Source organism: Neoarius graeffei, chromosome 14 (genome assembly GCF_027579695.1).
Source record: "Neoarius graeffei isolate fNeoGra1 chromosome 14, fNeoGra1.pri, whole genome shotgun sequence".
Lineage (NCBI taxonomy): Eukaryota > Metazoa > Chordata > Actinopteri > Siluriformes > Ariidae > Neoarius > Neoarius graeffei.
In genome coordinates this window covers 55,072,079-55,090,335 of record NC_083582.1, presented here as the reverse complement: position 1 = coordinate 55,090,335, position 18,257 = coordinate 55,072,079, and the positions used below count along the sequence as shown (strand labels likewise).

General features: G+C 40.5%; 1 protein-coding gene across 1 annotated transcript in view; it reads right to left on the bottom strand.

Moving 5' to 3' along the window:
* Positions 1-2,168: 2,168 nt before the first annotated feature.
* The window catches only part of stxbp4 (syntaxin binding protein 4), a 51,446-nt gene continuing 35,357 nt past the window's right edge, over positions 2,169-18,257 (bottom strand). Inside the window, exons 20-22 of the mRNA XM_060939023.1 lie at positions 14,645-14,787; positions 2,541-2,598; positions 2,169-2,328 (exon numbers count right to left, since the gene is read on the bottom strand). Of these exons, the coding sequence (XP_060795006.1) occupies positions 2,220-2,328; positions 2,541-2,598; positions 14,645-14,787 (310 nt within the window). The 3' untranslated portion in view covers positions 2,169-2,219. The remainder of the gene's footprint in view (positions 2,329-2,540; positions 2,599-14,644; positions 14,788-18,257) is intronic.

Here is an 18,257-nt window from a genome sequence, read left to right as displayed (position 1 = left end):
GCTGTATGTATGTTCACGTGTGTGCTATGCTTCTTAACAGTTATAAACGCCACATAGGATTTTAACAGATAAGTATTGCTTTGCTGTGTTGAGAATATCAGACTGCACAAAAATGCAATATGAAAGTAAGTAATATGTCGTACTGAATTGTGGACAAATGGTTGTCTGTGTCTATGTGTCAGCCCTGTGATGACCTGGCGACTTGTCCAGGGTGTACCCCGCCTTTCGCCCGTAGTCAGCTGGGATAGGCTCCAGCTTGCCTGCGACCCTGTAGAAGGATAAAGCGGCTAGAGATGAGAATTGTGGACAGTGTTGCATTCATCTGGAAAGATTTCAAGAGCCAGCTAGAAAAATCGAATAATAATAAACACTGTCCATTGCAGATTTACTAGAGACAGCTTGTTAACTAAACTAACTGGGTATTATGTGTATGTCAGTCAAAGATACAGTGTATTGAAACCAGGTTTCTTGCAGATTCTTTCTTACAGATTTGTCTGGCGACAAGACATGATAGTACATATTTTGACTTCATAGATTAACACTGTTTTAATTTTCTGAAGAATGGAAATTCTTGGAATTGGTGAATGGGCTAGATCTAAGACTAGTGTTGCCACCTGTCCCGGTTTTTCCTGATTGTCCCGGATTTTCATGGTCTGTCCCGGAAAAAAAAAAAAAAAATCCGGGACACTGAATGTCCCGGTTTTTTGTATATAATGGGCAAAATGTGTATTTCAACTTGCGAGCCAGCTGAGAACCAGTTTGCTTTTCCGAGCTCGCCGTGCTAAGCGGAGCCACGTCATTACATCGCTGTATACGTCAGTTACGTCGCTACGTTTGCATAAACCTTGGCGCGAATATCAAAGCAAAAACAACACGGAAGCAGCAGCAGCAACAACAGCAATAATAATGATGATGGCTGACTTCGCGTTTGTAGAGCTGCTGCTTCTCGTCGCTTAAAAATGGCGATCTTTCGCGGTCTTGTTATTGTTGTTGGTCTTAACAACTCCGCCCCCCCGCTGACGTAAGCGGTTCTTTCCTCTGGCCCAGCAGAGAGTTGGTGCTAGCCTGGAACCGGTTTTTCTGGCCCCAGAGCCAGTTCTTTGTCAGTGGAAACAGAAAACCTGGTTCCAAACTAAGCACTGGCCCCGAACCAGCCCTGGAACTGCTTTGGTGGAAAAGGGGCAATGGAAGATGCTTGGACTGATAAAAGAAACAGACTCTCTGTTGCAATGGTGAAGGCTGAGCTTCAAGTCAGGCTAAACTTTCAGTTGTCCTGTACTGAGTTCAAGACATTCATTGAAAATCAGCCAGGACTCATAGCAGCAGCAAAGAAAAACACCAAATATAAATGGAAGATTAGGTAAGGTTTTGGTGAATTAAATGAAATAGTGTAGTGTAGTACATACTCCTGTATGTGCCCAGTTATATCAGTTACATGTTCTCCTATGTATTTGTTTAGCCAAGAGCAGCAAGCAGCAGAGGCACAGGCAAAGCACACAGCACACTCTAAGCAATCAGGTAAGCTGTTTGACACTACACCTTACATTGTTACATTCAGGTATTCTTAGATACAATGAAAAATTATTTTTATTCCACATAAGCAAACAAACAGAACTTAATTATGTATTCCCCTTTTACCTGTGCCCACTACTGCTCCCAGGTGTCCACAACCAAAAACTGTTGGAAATAAACCAAAATAATGAAGACCTGCTTTATTATGTAAAGCAATTAACTAAACAAATAACTAGCAAAAGCATCATTTTTACTAATTAGAGCAATACAATTTCAGCATAGAAGGGCGATTTTTGTCTTGGGTTAGATGTGCGAAGGGCGCCGTTGCTTACAAGCAAAAAGGTCGATTGGATGGTTGAAATGTCCAGGATTTTTGTCAGACACAGGTGGCAACCCTATCTAAGACTTGGTAAAGAAAACTGGAAAATAGCAAAAACCAGAGTGGAATGACCTTGGTCCCTTCTCTGGGGGACCAGCATCAGTGCAGCCACCACAGTCTACAATTTCCTAAGGCCCAGAAAATCATGGAACACCCCTGTAACCTTGTAAAATGTGTTTGAACTTTATAGTGATAAAATTAATCAGAGTTGGATTTAATCAATACGTAAAGTTGTATTTAATGCAATAGCTTAGTTTTAGTCGTTAGTCTTTTTTGGTATATAAAACAAATAATCTTCAGAAAAAGAGCCATTGTTGTGAGCCTGGGTCTAACTTTTCAACTCTGGTGAGCTGTGTGTTGGTTTGTTTGCCTCTTGTTCAGACAGACCCAAGGCGTCAATCACAGGGTGGGTCCATGATGTTGTCTGAGTCACATGGCTGTGGAAAGAAAAATACAAATCAAATTACGTATATGCTGGCAAATGTATCATAGTTTCGAAACACTATCTTCATAATTATGTTTAAAACAAGACCCATGTATCAGAAGTCATCAAATTTACAGTCATAAAAAATATTACATATAGAAAATGGATAGAAAGAAAAGCTGCACAATGAGAGAATAATAAATAGTAATCTTGTTAGCAACTTACTTGATGTAGTATTTGGCTCCATTTGCAGTATATGCTTCTTCCCAGCCATGGGGTAAACCTGAGAGGAGATAGATTAAAGCTGAAACACATTATGTGTGCTACACTTTTACTAAGGCCCTGTTTATGCGTCTTGGCCAATTGGATCACAAGTGGACAGCCAAGACACAGCGCTGTTTACAGCTGTGTGTATCATGTGTCTCCAAGGTATCCAGCTGACCACTTGTGTTCAGATTTCATTACTGCCTACATCACGTCCACTAGAAGGTCAAAGGGCCCTGTGCACAGTTATGTTAAAAACAGTAAACCTGCAACATATTGTTATAATATTTTGCACTCCAAACAATGTATATCGGGGCGGCACGGTGGTGTAGTGGTTAGCGCTGTCGCCTCACAGCAAGAAGGTCCGGGTTCGAGCCCTGTGGCCGGCGAGGGCCTTTCTGTGCGGAGTTTGCATGTTCTCCCCGTGTCCGCGTGGGTTTCCTCCGGGTGCTCCGGTTTCCCCCACAGTCCAAAGACATGCAGGTTAGGTTAACTGGTGACTCTAAATTGACCGTAGGTGTGAATGTGAGTGTGAATGGTTGTCTGTGTCTATGTGTCAGCCCTGTGATGACCTGGCGACTTGTCCAGGGTGTACCCCGCCTTTCGCCCATAGTCAGCTGGGATAGGCTCCAGCTTGCCTGCAACCCTGTAGAAGGATAAAGCGGCTAGAGATAATGAGATGAGATGAGACAATGTATATCATTGCATTGGTGTGCTGTCACCAAAAAAAAAAAAAAAACACCACGTCCTGCATCGATTGCATATTTTCCTTTTACATACTTGTCATGGACACATCAGGACGCATTAGTATTTTCACTACAAAAGATATGTAGTCAAACACATTCCAGATAATTTCAGCAACTGGTTTGAGTGATCAGATCATAATGTGTCTTAGTGGTCATTTACACTTGTATTTAGCGCTGCCCACTTGTGATCCAAATGCCCAAGATGCATTTTCAAAGTGTAAACAGAGCCTTAGTTGCAAGAGTGAGAAGTTTTCAGATGACAGAATGAGCCCAAACAAGCATGCAAGAACACATGCAACAGCAAAAAAAAAAACCATGATTAAAACACAGTTTTAATCCGATAGAAAATATGCTTTAAAAGTCACCTTTTTTTATCATTCTGCTGAAATGCAGGAATATTGCTTCTCAGAATTTGATCAGAGACTACATCACACTCTGTGCCACTGTATTGACTGTACCAGGAAGTATTCTGCAGTCTGTCACGTGTATAAACTTACGCATCATCTACCCGCTTTGGTTTCAGCAGGTGAGGACACAGTGGCTTTCCATGTGCAACTGAAAACAACAGCCCTCCCAGTGGAAAGCACTCAGCTGAAACGTGAGCATTGGTCCTTAAGAGGTCACATGCAGCCCAGCATGTGAGACATGATTCCCCCCCACACACACACCATTCTTTTCACCTGATCCTTCAGCTCCTGGCTGATTATCTGTCTTCCCCCTCCCACAGCCTCATCATCCTGTCTCATCAAACTATCTACCGTTCTTTGCTAACATTCTGCCTTTGCCTCCTTCATTCTGTGTTCAAAACTATACTGTGTGAACAAGCCTCAAAGTTATTAAATTAACAGAAAAATAACATTAAATGCTCCCGATACTCATATTACAGTGGTGCTTGAAAGTTTGTGAACCCTTTAGAATTTTCGATATTTCTGCATAAATATGACCTAAAACATCATCAGATTTTCACACAAGTCCTAAAAGTAGATAAAGAGAACCCAGTTAAACAAATGAGACAAAAATATTATACTTGGTCATTTATTTATTGAGGAAAATGATCCAATATTACATATCTGTGAGTGGCAAAAGTATGTGACCCTTTGCTTTCAGTATCTGGCGTGACCCCCTTGTGCAGCAATAACTGCAACTAAACGTTTCCAGTAACTGTTGATCAGTCCTGCACACCGGCTTGGAGGAATTTTAGCCCGTTCCGCCGTACAGAACAGCTTCAACTCTGGGATGTTGGTGGGTTTCCTCACATGAATTGCTCGCTTCAGGTCCTTCCACGACATTTTGATTGGATTAAGGTCAGGACTTTGACTTGGCCATTCCAAAACATCAACTTTATTCTTCTTTAACCATTCTTTGGTAGAATGACTTGTGTGCTTAGGGCCATTGTCTTGCTACATGACCCACCTTCTCTTGAGATTCAGTTCATGGACAGATGTCCTGACATTTTCCTTTAGAATTCGCTGGTATAATTCAGAATTCATTGTTCCATCAATGATGGCAAGCCGTCCTGGCCCAGATGCAGCAAAACAGGCCCAAACCATGATACTACCACCACCATGTTTCACAGATGGGATAAGGTTCTTTTGCTGGAATGCAGTGTTTTCCTTTCTCCAAACATAACACTTCTCATTGAAACCAAAAAGTTCTATTTTGGTCTCATCCATCCACAAAACATTTTTCCAATAGCCTTCTGGCTTGTCCACGTGATCTTTAGCAAACTGCAGATGAGCAGCAATGTTCTTTTTGGAGAGCAGTGGCTTTCTCCTTGCAACCCTGCCATGCACACCATTGTTGTTCAGTGTTCTCCTGATGCTGGACTCATGAACATTAACATTAGCCAATATGAGAGAGGCCTTCAGTTGCTTAGAAGTTACCCTGGGGTCCTTTGTGACCTTGCCGACTTTTACACACCTTGCTCTTGGAGTGATCTTTGTTGGTCGACCACTTCTGGGGAGGGTAACAATGGTCTTAATTTTCCTCCATTTGTATACAGTCTGTCTGACTGTGGATTGGTGAAGTCCAAACTCTTTCGAGATGGTTTTGTAACCTTTTCCAGCCTGATGAGCATCAACACCACTTTTTCTGAGGTCCTCAGAAATCTCTGTTGTTTGTGCCATGATACACTTCCACAATGTGTTGTGAAGCTCAGACTTTAATAGATCCCTACTCTTTAAATAAAACAGGGTGCCCACTCACACCTGATTGTCATCCCATTGATTGAAAACACCTGACTCTAGTTTCACCTTCAAATTAACTGCTAATCCTAGGGGTTCACATACTTTTGCCACTCACAGATATGTAATATTGGATCATTTTCCTCAGTAAATAAATGACCGAGTATAATATTTTTGTCTCACTTGTTTAACTGGGTTCTCTTTATCTACTTGGACTTGTGTGAAAATCTGATGATGTTTTAGGTCATATTTATGCAGAAATATCGAAAATTCTAAAGGGTTCACAAACTTTCAAGCACCACTGTATATTCCAGAGGTGGGAAGTAATGAAATACTTTGTTCTTGTAGGTGTACTTTTCAAGTCTGAATTTATTTTAGCTTTTTCTTTTTTTTTCACTTATGACTTTTGCATCTAAGAAGACATTTAAAAAATTCTACTTCCTCATTAGAAAACAAGTTAAGGTATAATATGTGTATTTTTGGAAGTTATAGGTTGACTTTATGTATTAGACAGCTTCAAGCATTTGATTAAAATTCCTAACAAATCTAAAGTCTAATATATCTGACAACAAGAATATAGGGACATTTGATCCCTTGATGCAATTATTTGTAAATTTCTACATTTTACATTCTATAGGTTGTTTGTATACATACAATATGTGCAAATGGAAAACCCTTGGATGTGAAGGGAATGTCTCTCAAATAAAAAGTACACATATAGAATATGTATTGTCACCAAGCAAGCCAATTAACAGTTATTTCACGAAATCAAGTTGTACATGAGCTGATAGCCGATGAGGCGCTTACCCCGAGTTGGCTATACCTCATGTACGACGAGATTGAGTGGAATAACTCTTTTATTATATCCATATTCACTCGACTTTGAGAAACAGAGCATTTTTATTTTTATCCTGGACAAAATAATTTCTGCTTAGTATATAAACAAATCAGCGAAATGACAGTTGCAATTTGTGAAAAATGCTATAATAATAATTCTTAAAAAATAAAAAAGATACGTTCTTACAATCAAATACTTTTATTCTGTAATTTGTTGCTTTTTTATTTTTGTTTTGTTTTTTTTTTGTTTTCAAGTAGAGTTTTTACTTTGTCCTCGATTGGTTCAGCAACACACTGCCATTTTGTTTTTCTCTACTCATGGTATATGCCTATTAGTAGAGTATAGCCTATTAGTGGAGTAGCCAGTCAGAGTGCACGATTGCTCATATCCAGTGAATGTAGATAGAAAAATGAGAGTTATTATCATGCTAATTTTGTGAGATTTGACCCTGTTTTAGCTGAGGATTGTCCATATTTCTTGGTTCCTTGCTACACCATAGAAATATGCACATGCTAATATGCCTTGCAACATCTTGGTACAATAATTTAATCAGTAACACATCAGTGTGTAATGTAAAGTGCAGGCACTTTTAGCATTTTTTGACTCTATTTTTATATTTAAGTGTACTGTATCTTGTGCCAGAGTTTTCTATGAAATAAGCGTTTTCACTTTTACTTGAGTCACAAATGTATGCACGTCTACCAACTTTGCTATATATTTATGACTTGATACTTGAAGCAGGAATACACCCTGGATAGGACACCAATTCACCTCAGGACATTGTGTACACACACATTCATACACACCTAGGGGTAATTAATCATAGCCAGTATACATACCTTCCCTTTTTGGGAAAAGGGAAGACAATCTCTTGATTATTTCAAATAATCAGGTGTTACATGCCATTTATGTGTGCAGCTTATCATGCATTTAAGTTGTCTATGAAGGTTCGAAGCTGAGCTCAGGAAACTGTCCATGTGGAGTTTCAGTGCATGTTCTGCATGTTCTTCTCATGTCCATACAGGTTTCCTTTGGGTTCTCCAGTTTCCTCCCAACCCCAGCAATATGTTGGTATGTATACTGGCTATGATCAATTACCCCTAGGTGTGCATGAATGTGTGTGTACACAGTGTCCTGAGATGAATTGGTGTCCTATCCAGGGTGCATTCCTGCCTCAAGTCTAGATTATCTGTAATAGGCTCCGGATCCTCTATGATCCTGACCAGAATAAAGCAGCTACTGAAATCGAGTGAGTGAGAAAAGTCTATGAAGATCAAGAAACAGAGAAACTTCTTTTTGGGCAAACATGTTTATGAGTTTGGCTCTGCTGTTTCATCCATCATCATCATCGAGACTTGCCCAACTCTATTCCTGGATATCTTCCACCCTACAGAGTCCTATGCCAACACACCTGGCTGTAATTTCTATATGCTCCTGAAGGCTGTGATTAATTGTATCAGGTGTATTGGATTAAGCAAGAACCAAACACATCAAAGGTGGTAGATCTTCGGGATCAGGGCTAGGCAGGCATGATCTAGACCAGCCAAGTACATCTGCTAGTACATCATTAAATTACCATTATCCATGGCAATATCCGATTCTATTTTAAGCAGACTCTTTAAACTGAAAACAATATAAACTAAAATACTATATGTCATACGTAGTTACTAACTTTGCCTATGTAATTAATCTCAATCACTGTATAATGATATGAGCTCTATGGAAAAGAAATACAATTCAACAAAAAACAAAATGAGACTCTGATTCAATGCGTTACTTTATTTTTCATGATTCTGCTCTAAATCTCAGTGGAGGCCATCAGCAACTGATCTTTAATAAGTTTATATCTGAACCAAAATTAGGCCATGATAAGAACAAAAATTTCAAAGAAATTCAACAGATAAACATTTCTCTTAAACCTGAACAATGTTGCAATATAGATTACACTTTATTAAGGAACTTACCAAAAACGGTGCTTTACATTGAAAACTTAATGAAAAGTGAATTAAAAGTAAAAGAGTTGACTGATTGAATCAAGATATTTGTAACTAATAGGAAAGCTTTGCTTTAATAAGCCCCCTTCTGTTTCAATTTGACACTGTTGTCTGTGTCTTTGTACGGCGCCTGATCCCTGCAGAGTGCTGCGTGACATCCAGTGCTTTTGAAGAACCTGACAATTGCCTTTTCAGAGATTTGTATCCAGGCAACGACTGCAGCGCTGAGGCTGCTCAGACTGGATGGGCATATTGTACCAGGAAATGTACCTTAGATTGTGCTTCCTTATTGGATTGACCTAATTCTTTTCACACTCTGCGCCAAAACCAGACGAGATTTTTCTCTTATTAGTTTATTTTATACTCTAATATGTACCTTTAATGTGGTACAGTGAAAAGATAATTTGACCAATGCATACAGCATCCCCAACACCATATGATTATGGGTGAAAATTAAAAAAGAGACAAGATGAAACTGGCATATCATTGCATATATATGCACACACACACACACACACACACACACACACACACACACACACACACACAGGGTGTTTCAAAAAAAATTGATATCATTCTGGGATATTTACATCTCAAATAATATCAAATTTTTTGAAACACCCTGTATAAAGGATATTACAACCCCAGTTCCAAAAAAGTTGGGACGCTGTGTAAACTGAAAATAAAAGCAGAATATGATAATTTGCAAATCATGGAAACCCTATATTTCATTGAAAATAATACAAAGACAGCATATGAAATGTTGAAACTGAGAAATTGTATTTTTTTTTTTGAAAAATATATGCTCATTTTGAATTTGATGTCAGCAACACGTTTCAAAAAAGTTGGGACAGGGGCATGTTTACCACTGTGTTGCATCACCTCTACTTTTAACAACACCCTGTAAACATTTGGGAACTGAGGAGACCAATTGCTGTAGTTTTGAAAGAGAAATGTTGTCCCTTTCTTGCCTGATATACAATTTCAGTTGTTCAACAGTTCGACGTCTCTTTTGTCATATTTTGCACTCCATAATCCGCCAAATGTTTTAAATGGGAGACAGGTCTGGACTGCAGGCAAGCCAGTTTAGCACCCAGACTCTTTTACTGTGGAGCCATGCAGTTTTAATATGTGCAGAAAGCAGTCTGGCATTGTCTTGCTGAAAGAAGGAAGGCCTTCCCTGAAAAAGATTTTATCTGGATGGCAGCATATTGCTCTGAAACGTGTATATATCACTCAGCATTAATGATGCCTTCCCAGATGTACAAGCTACCCATGCCATGTGCACTAATGCACCCTCATACCATCACAGATGCGGGCTTTTGAACTGTGCACTGATAACAAGCCAGATAGTCCCGCTCCTCTTTAGCCTGGAGGACGTGGTGTCCATGATTTCTGAAAAGAATTTCTGCTTTTGATTCATCAGACCTCGGGACAATTTTCCATTTTACCTCAGTCCATTGTAAAAGAGCTCGGGCCCAGAGAAGGTGGTGGTGTTTCTGGATATTGTTTATATCTGGTTTTAACTTGCATTTGTGGATGCAGTAATGAACTGTTTTCACAAACGATGGTTTTCTGAAGTGTTCCTGAGCCCATACAGTGATTTCCACGACAGACACATGTCTGCTTTTAATGCAGTGTCGGCTGAGGACCTAAAAAACACACGTATCCAGTGTTAGTTTTCAGCCTTGTATCTTGCACACAGAGATTTTTCCAGATTCTTTGAATCCTTTAATGATATTATGTACCAAAGATGATGTGATCCCCAAATTCTTTGCAGTTTTAGGTCGAGGAACGTTATTCTTAAATTGTTACACTGTTTGCCCACACAATCTTTCACAGAGCAGTGAACCCCTCCCCATCTTTACTTCTGAGAGACTCTGCCTCTCTGGGATGCTCTTTTTATACCCAGTGATGTTACTGACCTGTTGCCAATTAACCAAATTAGTTTTTTTGCAAATAATCACATTCTGTTTTTATTTATGTTTTACACAGTGTCCCAACTTTTTTGGAATTGAGGTTATACACGGTGGTGCAAAGATATGAAATTTATCTTCGAGTGGTGAAAATATTTCATGAGTGAGCATAGCAGACATTATGAAAAAAAATCCACAAAAAAAAATTCCACAAATTAATCAAAATAATTTTAATTTTGAACCAGTTTGCCCTTTTGACAACATGCAGCAGGAAAGCATTGGAAGTGATGTCATCGATATCCTCATGAGTGAAGATATGGAAAACGCGTTACTCGGGTCCTGGATGTAGTTCATATGAAAAATATGAGTTTTTCAACATGAGAAGATAAACTTAATATCTTCAAGCCAACGTGTGACTTTCTATTTATTATATAGACACATTAACAAACAAAAAATACCCAAGTTAATTAAAACAATTCATTGATATACTAATGAGTGAAGATATTGAAAAATATGTTACTCAGTGTCCCAGATGTAGTATACAAGTGGTGTATTTCCCAGTAAAACACTATTGCCTATATAATAAATAAATAAATAAATAAATAAATAAATAAATGTGTGTGTGTATGTGTGTGTGTGTGTAAGTAAGGGAGAAGAGTAGCTTGCCTAGTATCAATGTATACTCAACGGCTTTAGTTAAACTGGGGTGCTGATTACAGTACCCTCCCCAATTACTGACTCCCCATAAAGATGAGTAAAAAAGGCTAGAAAAAATTTCACTTTTTGGAGAAGAAGCTTCATCTCACACTGAAAAAATGAGAAAAACAACTTTTAATTGAAATAAATGTATTCAGAGAAAAACAAATCCGGGCGGCACGGTGGTGTAATGGTTAGCGCTGTCGCCTCACAGCAAGAAGGTCTGGGTTCAAGCCCCGTGGCCGGCAAGGGCCTTTCTGTGCGGAGTTTGCATGTTCTCCCCGTGTCCGCGTGGGTTTCCTCCGGGTGCTCCGGTTTCCCCCACAGTCCAAAGACATGCAGGTTAGGCTAACTGGTGACTCTAAATTGACCATAGGTGTGAATGTGAGTGTGAATGGTTGTCTGTGTCTATGTGTCAGCCCTGTGATGATCTGGCGGCTTGTCCAGGGTGTACCCCGCCTTTCGCCCGTAGTCAGCTGGGATAGGCTCCAGCTTGCCTGCGACCCTGTAGAACAGGATAAAGCGGCTAGAGATAATGAGATGAGATGAGAAACAAATCCCTCATCAAGAAATAATTATTTTCAACAAAAACACATCTGCTACTATTATTGGCATCCCTGCATTTAATATTTTCTACAACCTCCCTTTGCCAGTAAAACAGCACTGAATCTTCTCCTATAACATTTTATAAGGTTAGAGATACAGAACAGGGCATCTGAGACCATTCCTCTTTACACAATCTCTTCAGATCATCCAGGGTCCTTGGCGTTCTCTTGTGTACTCTCCTCTTCAGCTCAGCCCACAGGTTTTCAGTGGGGTTCAGGTCAGGGGACTGAGATGTTCATGGCAGAAGCTTGATTCTGTGCTCAGCGAACCATTTTTGTGTTGACTGGGACATATGCTTCAGATCATTGTCCTGCTGAAAGATCCAGTGATGACCCAGCAGACGCAGCCAGATTTTGATTTAAAATGTCCTGGCAGCCTCAGCCCCAGAGGATGACTCCATCCCTGTGGATCCCTCACCCTGGAAGAAGTAGGGAAGGCTGTGAGAAAACTCAAGCCTGGCTGTGCCACTGGCAACGACGGCATCTCCCCAGAGCTGCTGCTGAAGGGTAACCCAGCTGTGGCCAAGTGGCTACACTCCCTGATCCACTGCATCTGGCAAACCGAAACCATCCTAACAGATTGGCTGCATGGCTGCATCCTTCCCTTCTGGAAGAAAGGCGCCAAGGACAACTGTAACAACTACAGGGGAATCACACTCCTCAGTGTCCCAGGGAAGGTGATGGCTCACATCCTTCTCGCAAGACTCCGACCCCTAAACCTTCAAAAGCAGTGCCTAGAGCAGAGTGGCTTCACCCCAGGACGGTCCACTGTGGACCGAGTGCTTACACTCAGGCTACTGCCAGAGCTCAGGAGGGAATTCAGAAGGCCCTTCTACATAGCCTACATGGATTTGAAGCAGGCATTCGACTCTGTGGATAGGCCGGCTCTGTGGAGAATCTTAAAGACCCTGGGGGTTCCTGCAAAACTTCTGGACCTGCTGTCACTTCTCTACTCGGACGCTGTCTCCTGCGTGAGGGTCAATGGCCAGACATCTGCCACCTTCAACATCAATAGTGGTGTCAGACAGGGTTCCTCTTCCAGGCAAGTTTATAACAGTTCCAGTTGGTGTCCACTTTTTTTCTTATCACCTGGAAAATCTTCAGGCAAGTAGCTTTTTTTTTTAAAATCCATTCCCTGACTTATGAAAGTCAACACACTTCTCCCTCATTTTGGGTCCTCTTCCAGGCAAGTTTATAACAGTTCCAGTTAGTGTCCACTTTTTTTTATCATCACCTGGAAAATCTTCAGGCAAGTAGCTATTTTTTTTATATCCATTCCCTGACTTATGAAGGTCAACACACTTCTCCCTCATTTGGTCTGTGTGTTCTCTCTTATCTTTCCCATGTTGATGGATGATTAAGGGGAATTTGGCCTCTGTGTCACCTCATAATTGTATCCCAGTTAATTAGGAAATCATGGATTACAGCCTGAAAGTTCTTACTCCAATCAACTCAAAAATCTACAATTTAAATGGGAAACATGCTTCAGCTGCATTGTTTTCACTATAATTTCCATGGCTACCAATAATAGTGGCACGTGTTTTTGTTGAAAAAAAATTTGTGATGATGGATTTGTTTTTATCAACACAAAAAATTGTACACTGGCCACAGAATCAAGCTTCTGCCATGGCCATCTCAGTTGAAAACCTGTGGGCTGGGCTGAAGAGGAGAGAGGGATTAGTTTTTCTCTGAATAAATTAATTTCAATTAAAGGTTGGATGGGCGGCACGGTAGTGTAGTGGTTAGCGCTGTCGCCTCACAGCAAGAAGGTCCTGGGTTCGAGCCCTGTGGCCGGCGAGGGCCTTTCTGTGTGGAGTTTGCATGTTCTCCCCGTGTCCGCGTGGGTTTCCTCTGGGTGCTCCGGTTTCCCCCACAGTCCAAAGACATGCAGGTTAGGTTAACTGGTGACTCTAAATTGACCGTAGGTGTGAATGTGAGTGTGAATGGTTGTCTGTGTCTATGTGTCAGCCCTGTGATGACCTGGAGACTTGTCCAGGGTGTACCCCGCCTTTCGCCCGTAGTCAGCTGGGATAGGCTCCAGCTTGCCTGCGACCCTGTAGAAGGATAAAGCGGCTAGAGATAATGAGATGAGATGAGATGAAAAATTTGTGATGATGGATTTGTTTTTATCAACACAAAAAATTGTACACTGGCCACAGAATCAAGCTTCTGCCATGGCCATCTCAGTTGAAAACCTGTGGGCTGGGCTGAAGAGGAGAGAGGGATTAGTTTTTCTCTGAATAAATTAATTTCAATTAAAGGTTGGATGGGCGGCACGGTGGTGTAGTGGTTAGCGCTGTCGCCTCACAGCAAGAAGGTCCTGGGTTCGAGCCCCGGGGCCGGCGAGGGCCTTTCTGTGCGGAGTTTGCATGTTCTCCCCGTGTCCGCATGGGTTTCCTCCGGGTGCTCCGGTTTCCCCCACAGTCCAAAGACATGCAGGTTAGGTTAACTGGTGACTCTAAATTGACCGTAGGTGTGAATGTGAGTGTGAATGGTTGTCTGTGTCTATGTGTCAGCCCTGTGATGACCTGGCGACTTGTCCAGGGTGTACCCCGCCTTTCGCCCGTAGTCAGCTGGGATAGGCTCCAGCTTGCCTGCGACCCTGTAGAAGGATAAAGCGGCTAGAGAAAATGAATGAATGAATGAATGAATGAATAAAGGTTGGATTTTTCTCATTTTTTTTCAGTGTGAGATGAAGCGACTTCACCAAAAGGCGGATTTTTTTTCCTAAACCTTTTTACTAATCTTTACAAGGGGTGCCAATAATTGTGGAGGACACTGTGTATATAACTTTAATGGAATTTTAATTGATTTGAAGTATATTCTTTAAATGTATTCTTATTTATTCTTCTTATTTATTAATCTTGAAAAATATTTCAAGAGACATGTCATGTCACCCTTGGAAATCAGGCTTTTTGATGGTCTAGTGCTGTGGCTAAGCATAATGATCTCTCATCATCATCATCATCATCAGAGAATTATGACATCTCTAACACACCATTCATGTACTGCTAGTTTTGTACTGTTTTCTTTCAAACACTTTCTCCCCACATCATTTGAACAGTTAATTACTGTGAAATCACTTACAGTCCACCTCTATGATTGCTCGAACTGTTTGAATGAGCTCCTGAGCCTCCAGAGCAAGCGTGGAAGCCATTCCAGATAATTTCCTCCCACTTTGTGTAGCCATAGTTTGAGACACTGTAGCTAGTTTTGGCTCAGTTTCAGAACTGCAAAACATGAAAAGTAACACAGCACTGGTAAACAAAAACAGGATGTACTTATTTCCAAAGAATTCAATTCAATTAAACGTTACAGTGACCATTTGTACAGTGGTAAGGTATTTGGTATCAAGATCCCTTCCATCTTAAATAATATTAGAAAAGAAATGATTATCTAATGATGCTAATCAATTGGGAATATTGAAGGTGCTTGACAGGCTGCAGGCTGTATGTGGTGTGAATGTAAAAGGTCTCCGTTACCTTTATATTATATTTCTCCTACAGGACTTTCATCTTATTAGTTTTCACTGTTCCTGATGATGACTATCTTCAATTATATGGCTTGAAGAAGCAGAGAACACAAATGGGGTATGGCTATCCAGAAGACTAGTAATTCTAGTTCAGAAGTGGTGTGTAAATTAAATAATAGACGGCACTTTATACATATTAGTATGATCTTCTTGTCATTAATATGGGTTTTATCACAATACAGATTGTATTTCATTATAGCATTCTTCATTGAGATGCGGCACGGTGGTGTAGTGGTTAGTACTGTCACCTCACAGCAAGAAGGTTCTGGGTTCGAGCCCAGTGGCCTATGGGGCCTTTCTGTCTGGAGTTTGCATGTTCTCCCCATGTCTGTGTGGGTTTCCTCTGGGTGCTCCGGTTTCCCCCACAGTCCAAAGACATGCAGGTTAGGTTAATTGGTGGCTCTAAATTGACCGTAGTGAATTGTTGTTTGTCTCTATGTGTCAGCCCTGCGATGATCTGGTGACTTGCTCAAGGTGTATCCCGCCTTTCGCCCGTAGTCAGCTGGGATAGGCTCCAGCTTGCCTGCGACCCTGTAGAACAGGATAAAGCAGCTAGAGATAATGAGATGAGATGAGTATGATCTTGTTGTCATTAATATGGGTTTTATCACAATACAGATTGTATTTCATTATAGCATTCTTCACTGAGATGCGGCACGGTGGTGTAGTGGTTAGCACTGTCGCCTCACAGCAAGAAGGTTCTGGGTTCGAGCCCAGTGGCCTACTGGGGCCTTTCTGTCTGGAGTTTGCATGTTCTCCCCGTGTCTGTGTGGGTTTCCTCTAGGTGCTCCGGTTTCCCCCACAGTCCAAAGGCATGCAGGTTAGGTTAATTGGTGGCTCTAAATTTACGGTAGTGAATTGTTATTTGTCTCTATGTGTCAGCCCTGCAATGGTCTGGTGACTTGCTCAAGGTGTACCCCGCCTCTCGCCCATAGTCAGCTGGGATAGGCTCCAGCATGCCTGCGACCCTGCACAGGATAAGTGGTTAGGGATAATGAATGACTGGATTCTTCACTGAGGGTCTAAGTGGATCTGGAGCTTATCCTGGGAACACGGCACGAGACAAGAATACACCCTGTCCATTGCAAAGCATCATGAACACACATTCACATACTCATTCACACCTATGGGCATTTTAGCATTGCCAATTTACTAAGTAGCATGGTTTTGGGAGGTGGGAGGAAAATCGATTACCTGGAGGAAACATGTGAACATTTGAAGCTCAACACAGACAGTCACCGATAATGTTGTGAAGAAATACATCCAGGCCCTGTAGAACAGGATAAGCAGCTACAGATAATGGATGGATGGATGGATGGATGGAATACATCCAGGTCACTGATTGAGCCAGGAACCTTGGAGTTGCACAAACAGTGCAAATAAAAATAAACCTCTTTGGCTACCAGTACAGAGCTGATATCCAGGATAAAAAGTACAACTATAAATACCCACTGATGGGAAATTACTTAAGCAATATGAAATGTATATAATTATCATTTATGGTGGAATTCTGCTGTAAACATGTTATAACTGTGTACATACTGTATACACTGTGACCTGCTTCAATCCTTCCTGCATCCAATATTTTTTTTTCTCTGAGCTCATCGACGTCAACTTCAAACTCTGGTGTTGAAAAAACTGTAATTTTTTCTATTATGTTTTCCATTATAAAAGCTATACAGAAATGACCTGCCTTTGACATGAAAGGAACAGAGGAACACAGATCAGGCAGCATGAATGCTACACCCCATTGTCCAGTGTGGCACCTAACACAGAATATGTTAGTGGGGAAGGGGCTTCATGTACTCAGGCCCACTGACACAGATAGAGGGTTATGAAATGTAGAAATATTGCACAGTCGCCACACTTTCAGGACACTAGAAGAAAGCTGTGTGAAATACTTCTTACCAAGAGTGTATTGGTTGTTTAAATGCATTACAAGCATATGTTATATTCTGAGAAGCTCTTACATATTACATATTGTTTTGATTTGATTATTTTCAATTCTTTTAGTTCATTGATTGATTCCCATTATAACCTTAATATTTGGCGCCTCAAGCATATCCTAATACACAGCTTTCCTAGCAAGCAATCTACTTTCTCACTTTTCAAATGACCACACACAAATTTTGATTATTTAAAAATTTCACACTATCTGGGATCACCCAGAAGAGGATAGGTTCTTTTTTGAGTGATCTCAATGTTTCTTCCTCATGTTGTCTCAGGGAGTTTTTCCTTGCTACTGTCACTTCTGGGTTTCACAATTTGGATCTAAATCTACAACCAGATAATGCTGCTTTCTGACAATGTCGATCATTAAAAGTGCTCTGAAAATAAAACTGACTTGAATTGATTTTGAATTGATATTATTTGTCTGTAGTACTTACAGCACATTGTATATTATCATACACATTTACAGATCGTATCTAAGTATGAGATAGAGACAACATTAACTAATGCTATAGCTCTTTTTTTCCATTAGGAAATATAATAACATTTTTTAAACAGTATTTTGTTTTATAGAACCAGCTGTAGACTTATTCTGTCTTTACAAATGTGTCCCATTCTGAACACACTAACACATGCAGATGCATCAGCCATTTAATCCAGCATGGATAATCATTACATGTCTGTGTTTAGCTAACTGTGTACAGCGGGAGACTACTGTACACAGTACAGTATTAGGTATTTGTGCTGATTGGGCGTTAAAACATTCACAATGAGCTTCACAACTGTTGATGCTCTGACCAAGTCATATTATATTAATAGCCATTAATTATAATAATCATTAAGAATGAGCATCTTTTTAACTTCTTCTTTTAATAAATATCATGATTAAATATAGACTGCCTTTCAGATTTTTCAAGTGTAGGTCATAAAAAGAATTTTCCCTGACACCCAATTATTTTTGTTTAGTGGACCGAAAGCGACTGAATTCAAATCACAGACTTCCAATTTTATTAGTTTTTTTAAAATAGAACAATTAATGAATTTAGCACCACATGGCCCTAAATTCTCCACTATTTTTTCCTGCTTCACCATGACCCAATTCAAGATACTACATCATGCATCATGTGGTGGGCTTTCCCCGTTCGCGCAAGGCATTGTGGGATACAAATTTGAAACAGGAGAGAAAAATGGAGGACGTGAGTGTGCGAATGAAATGTG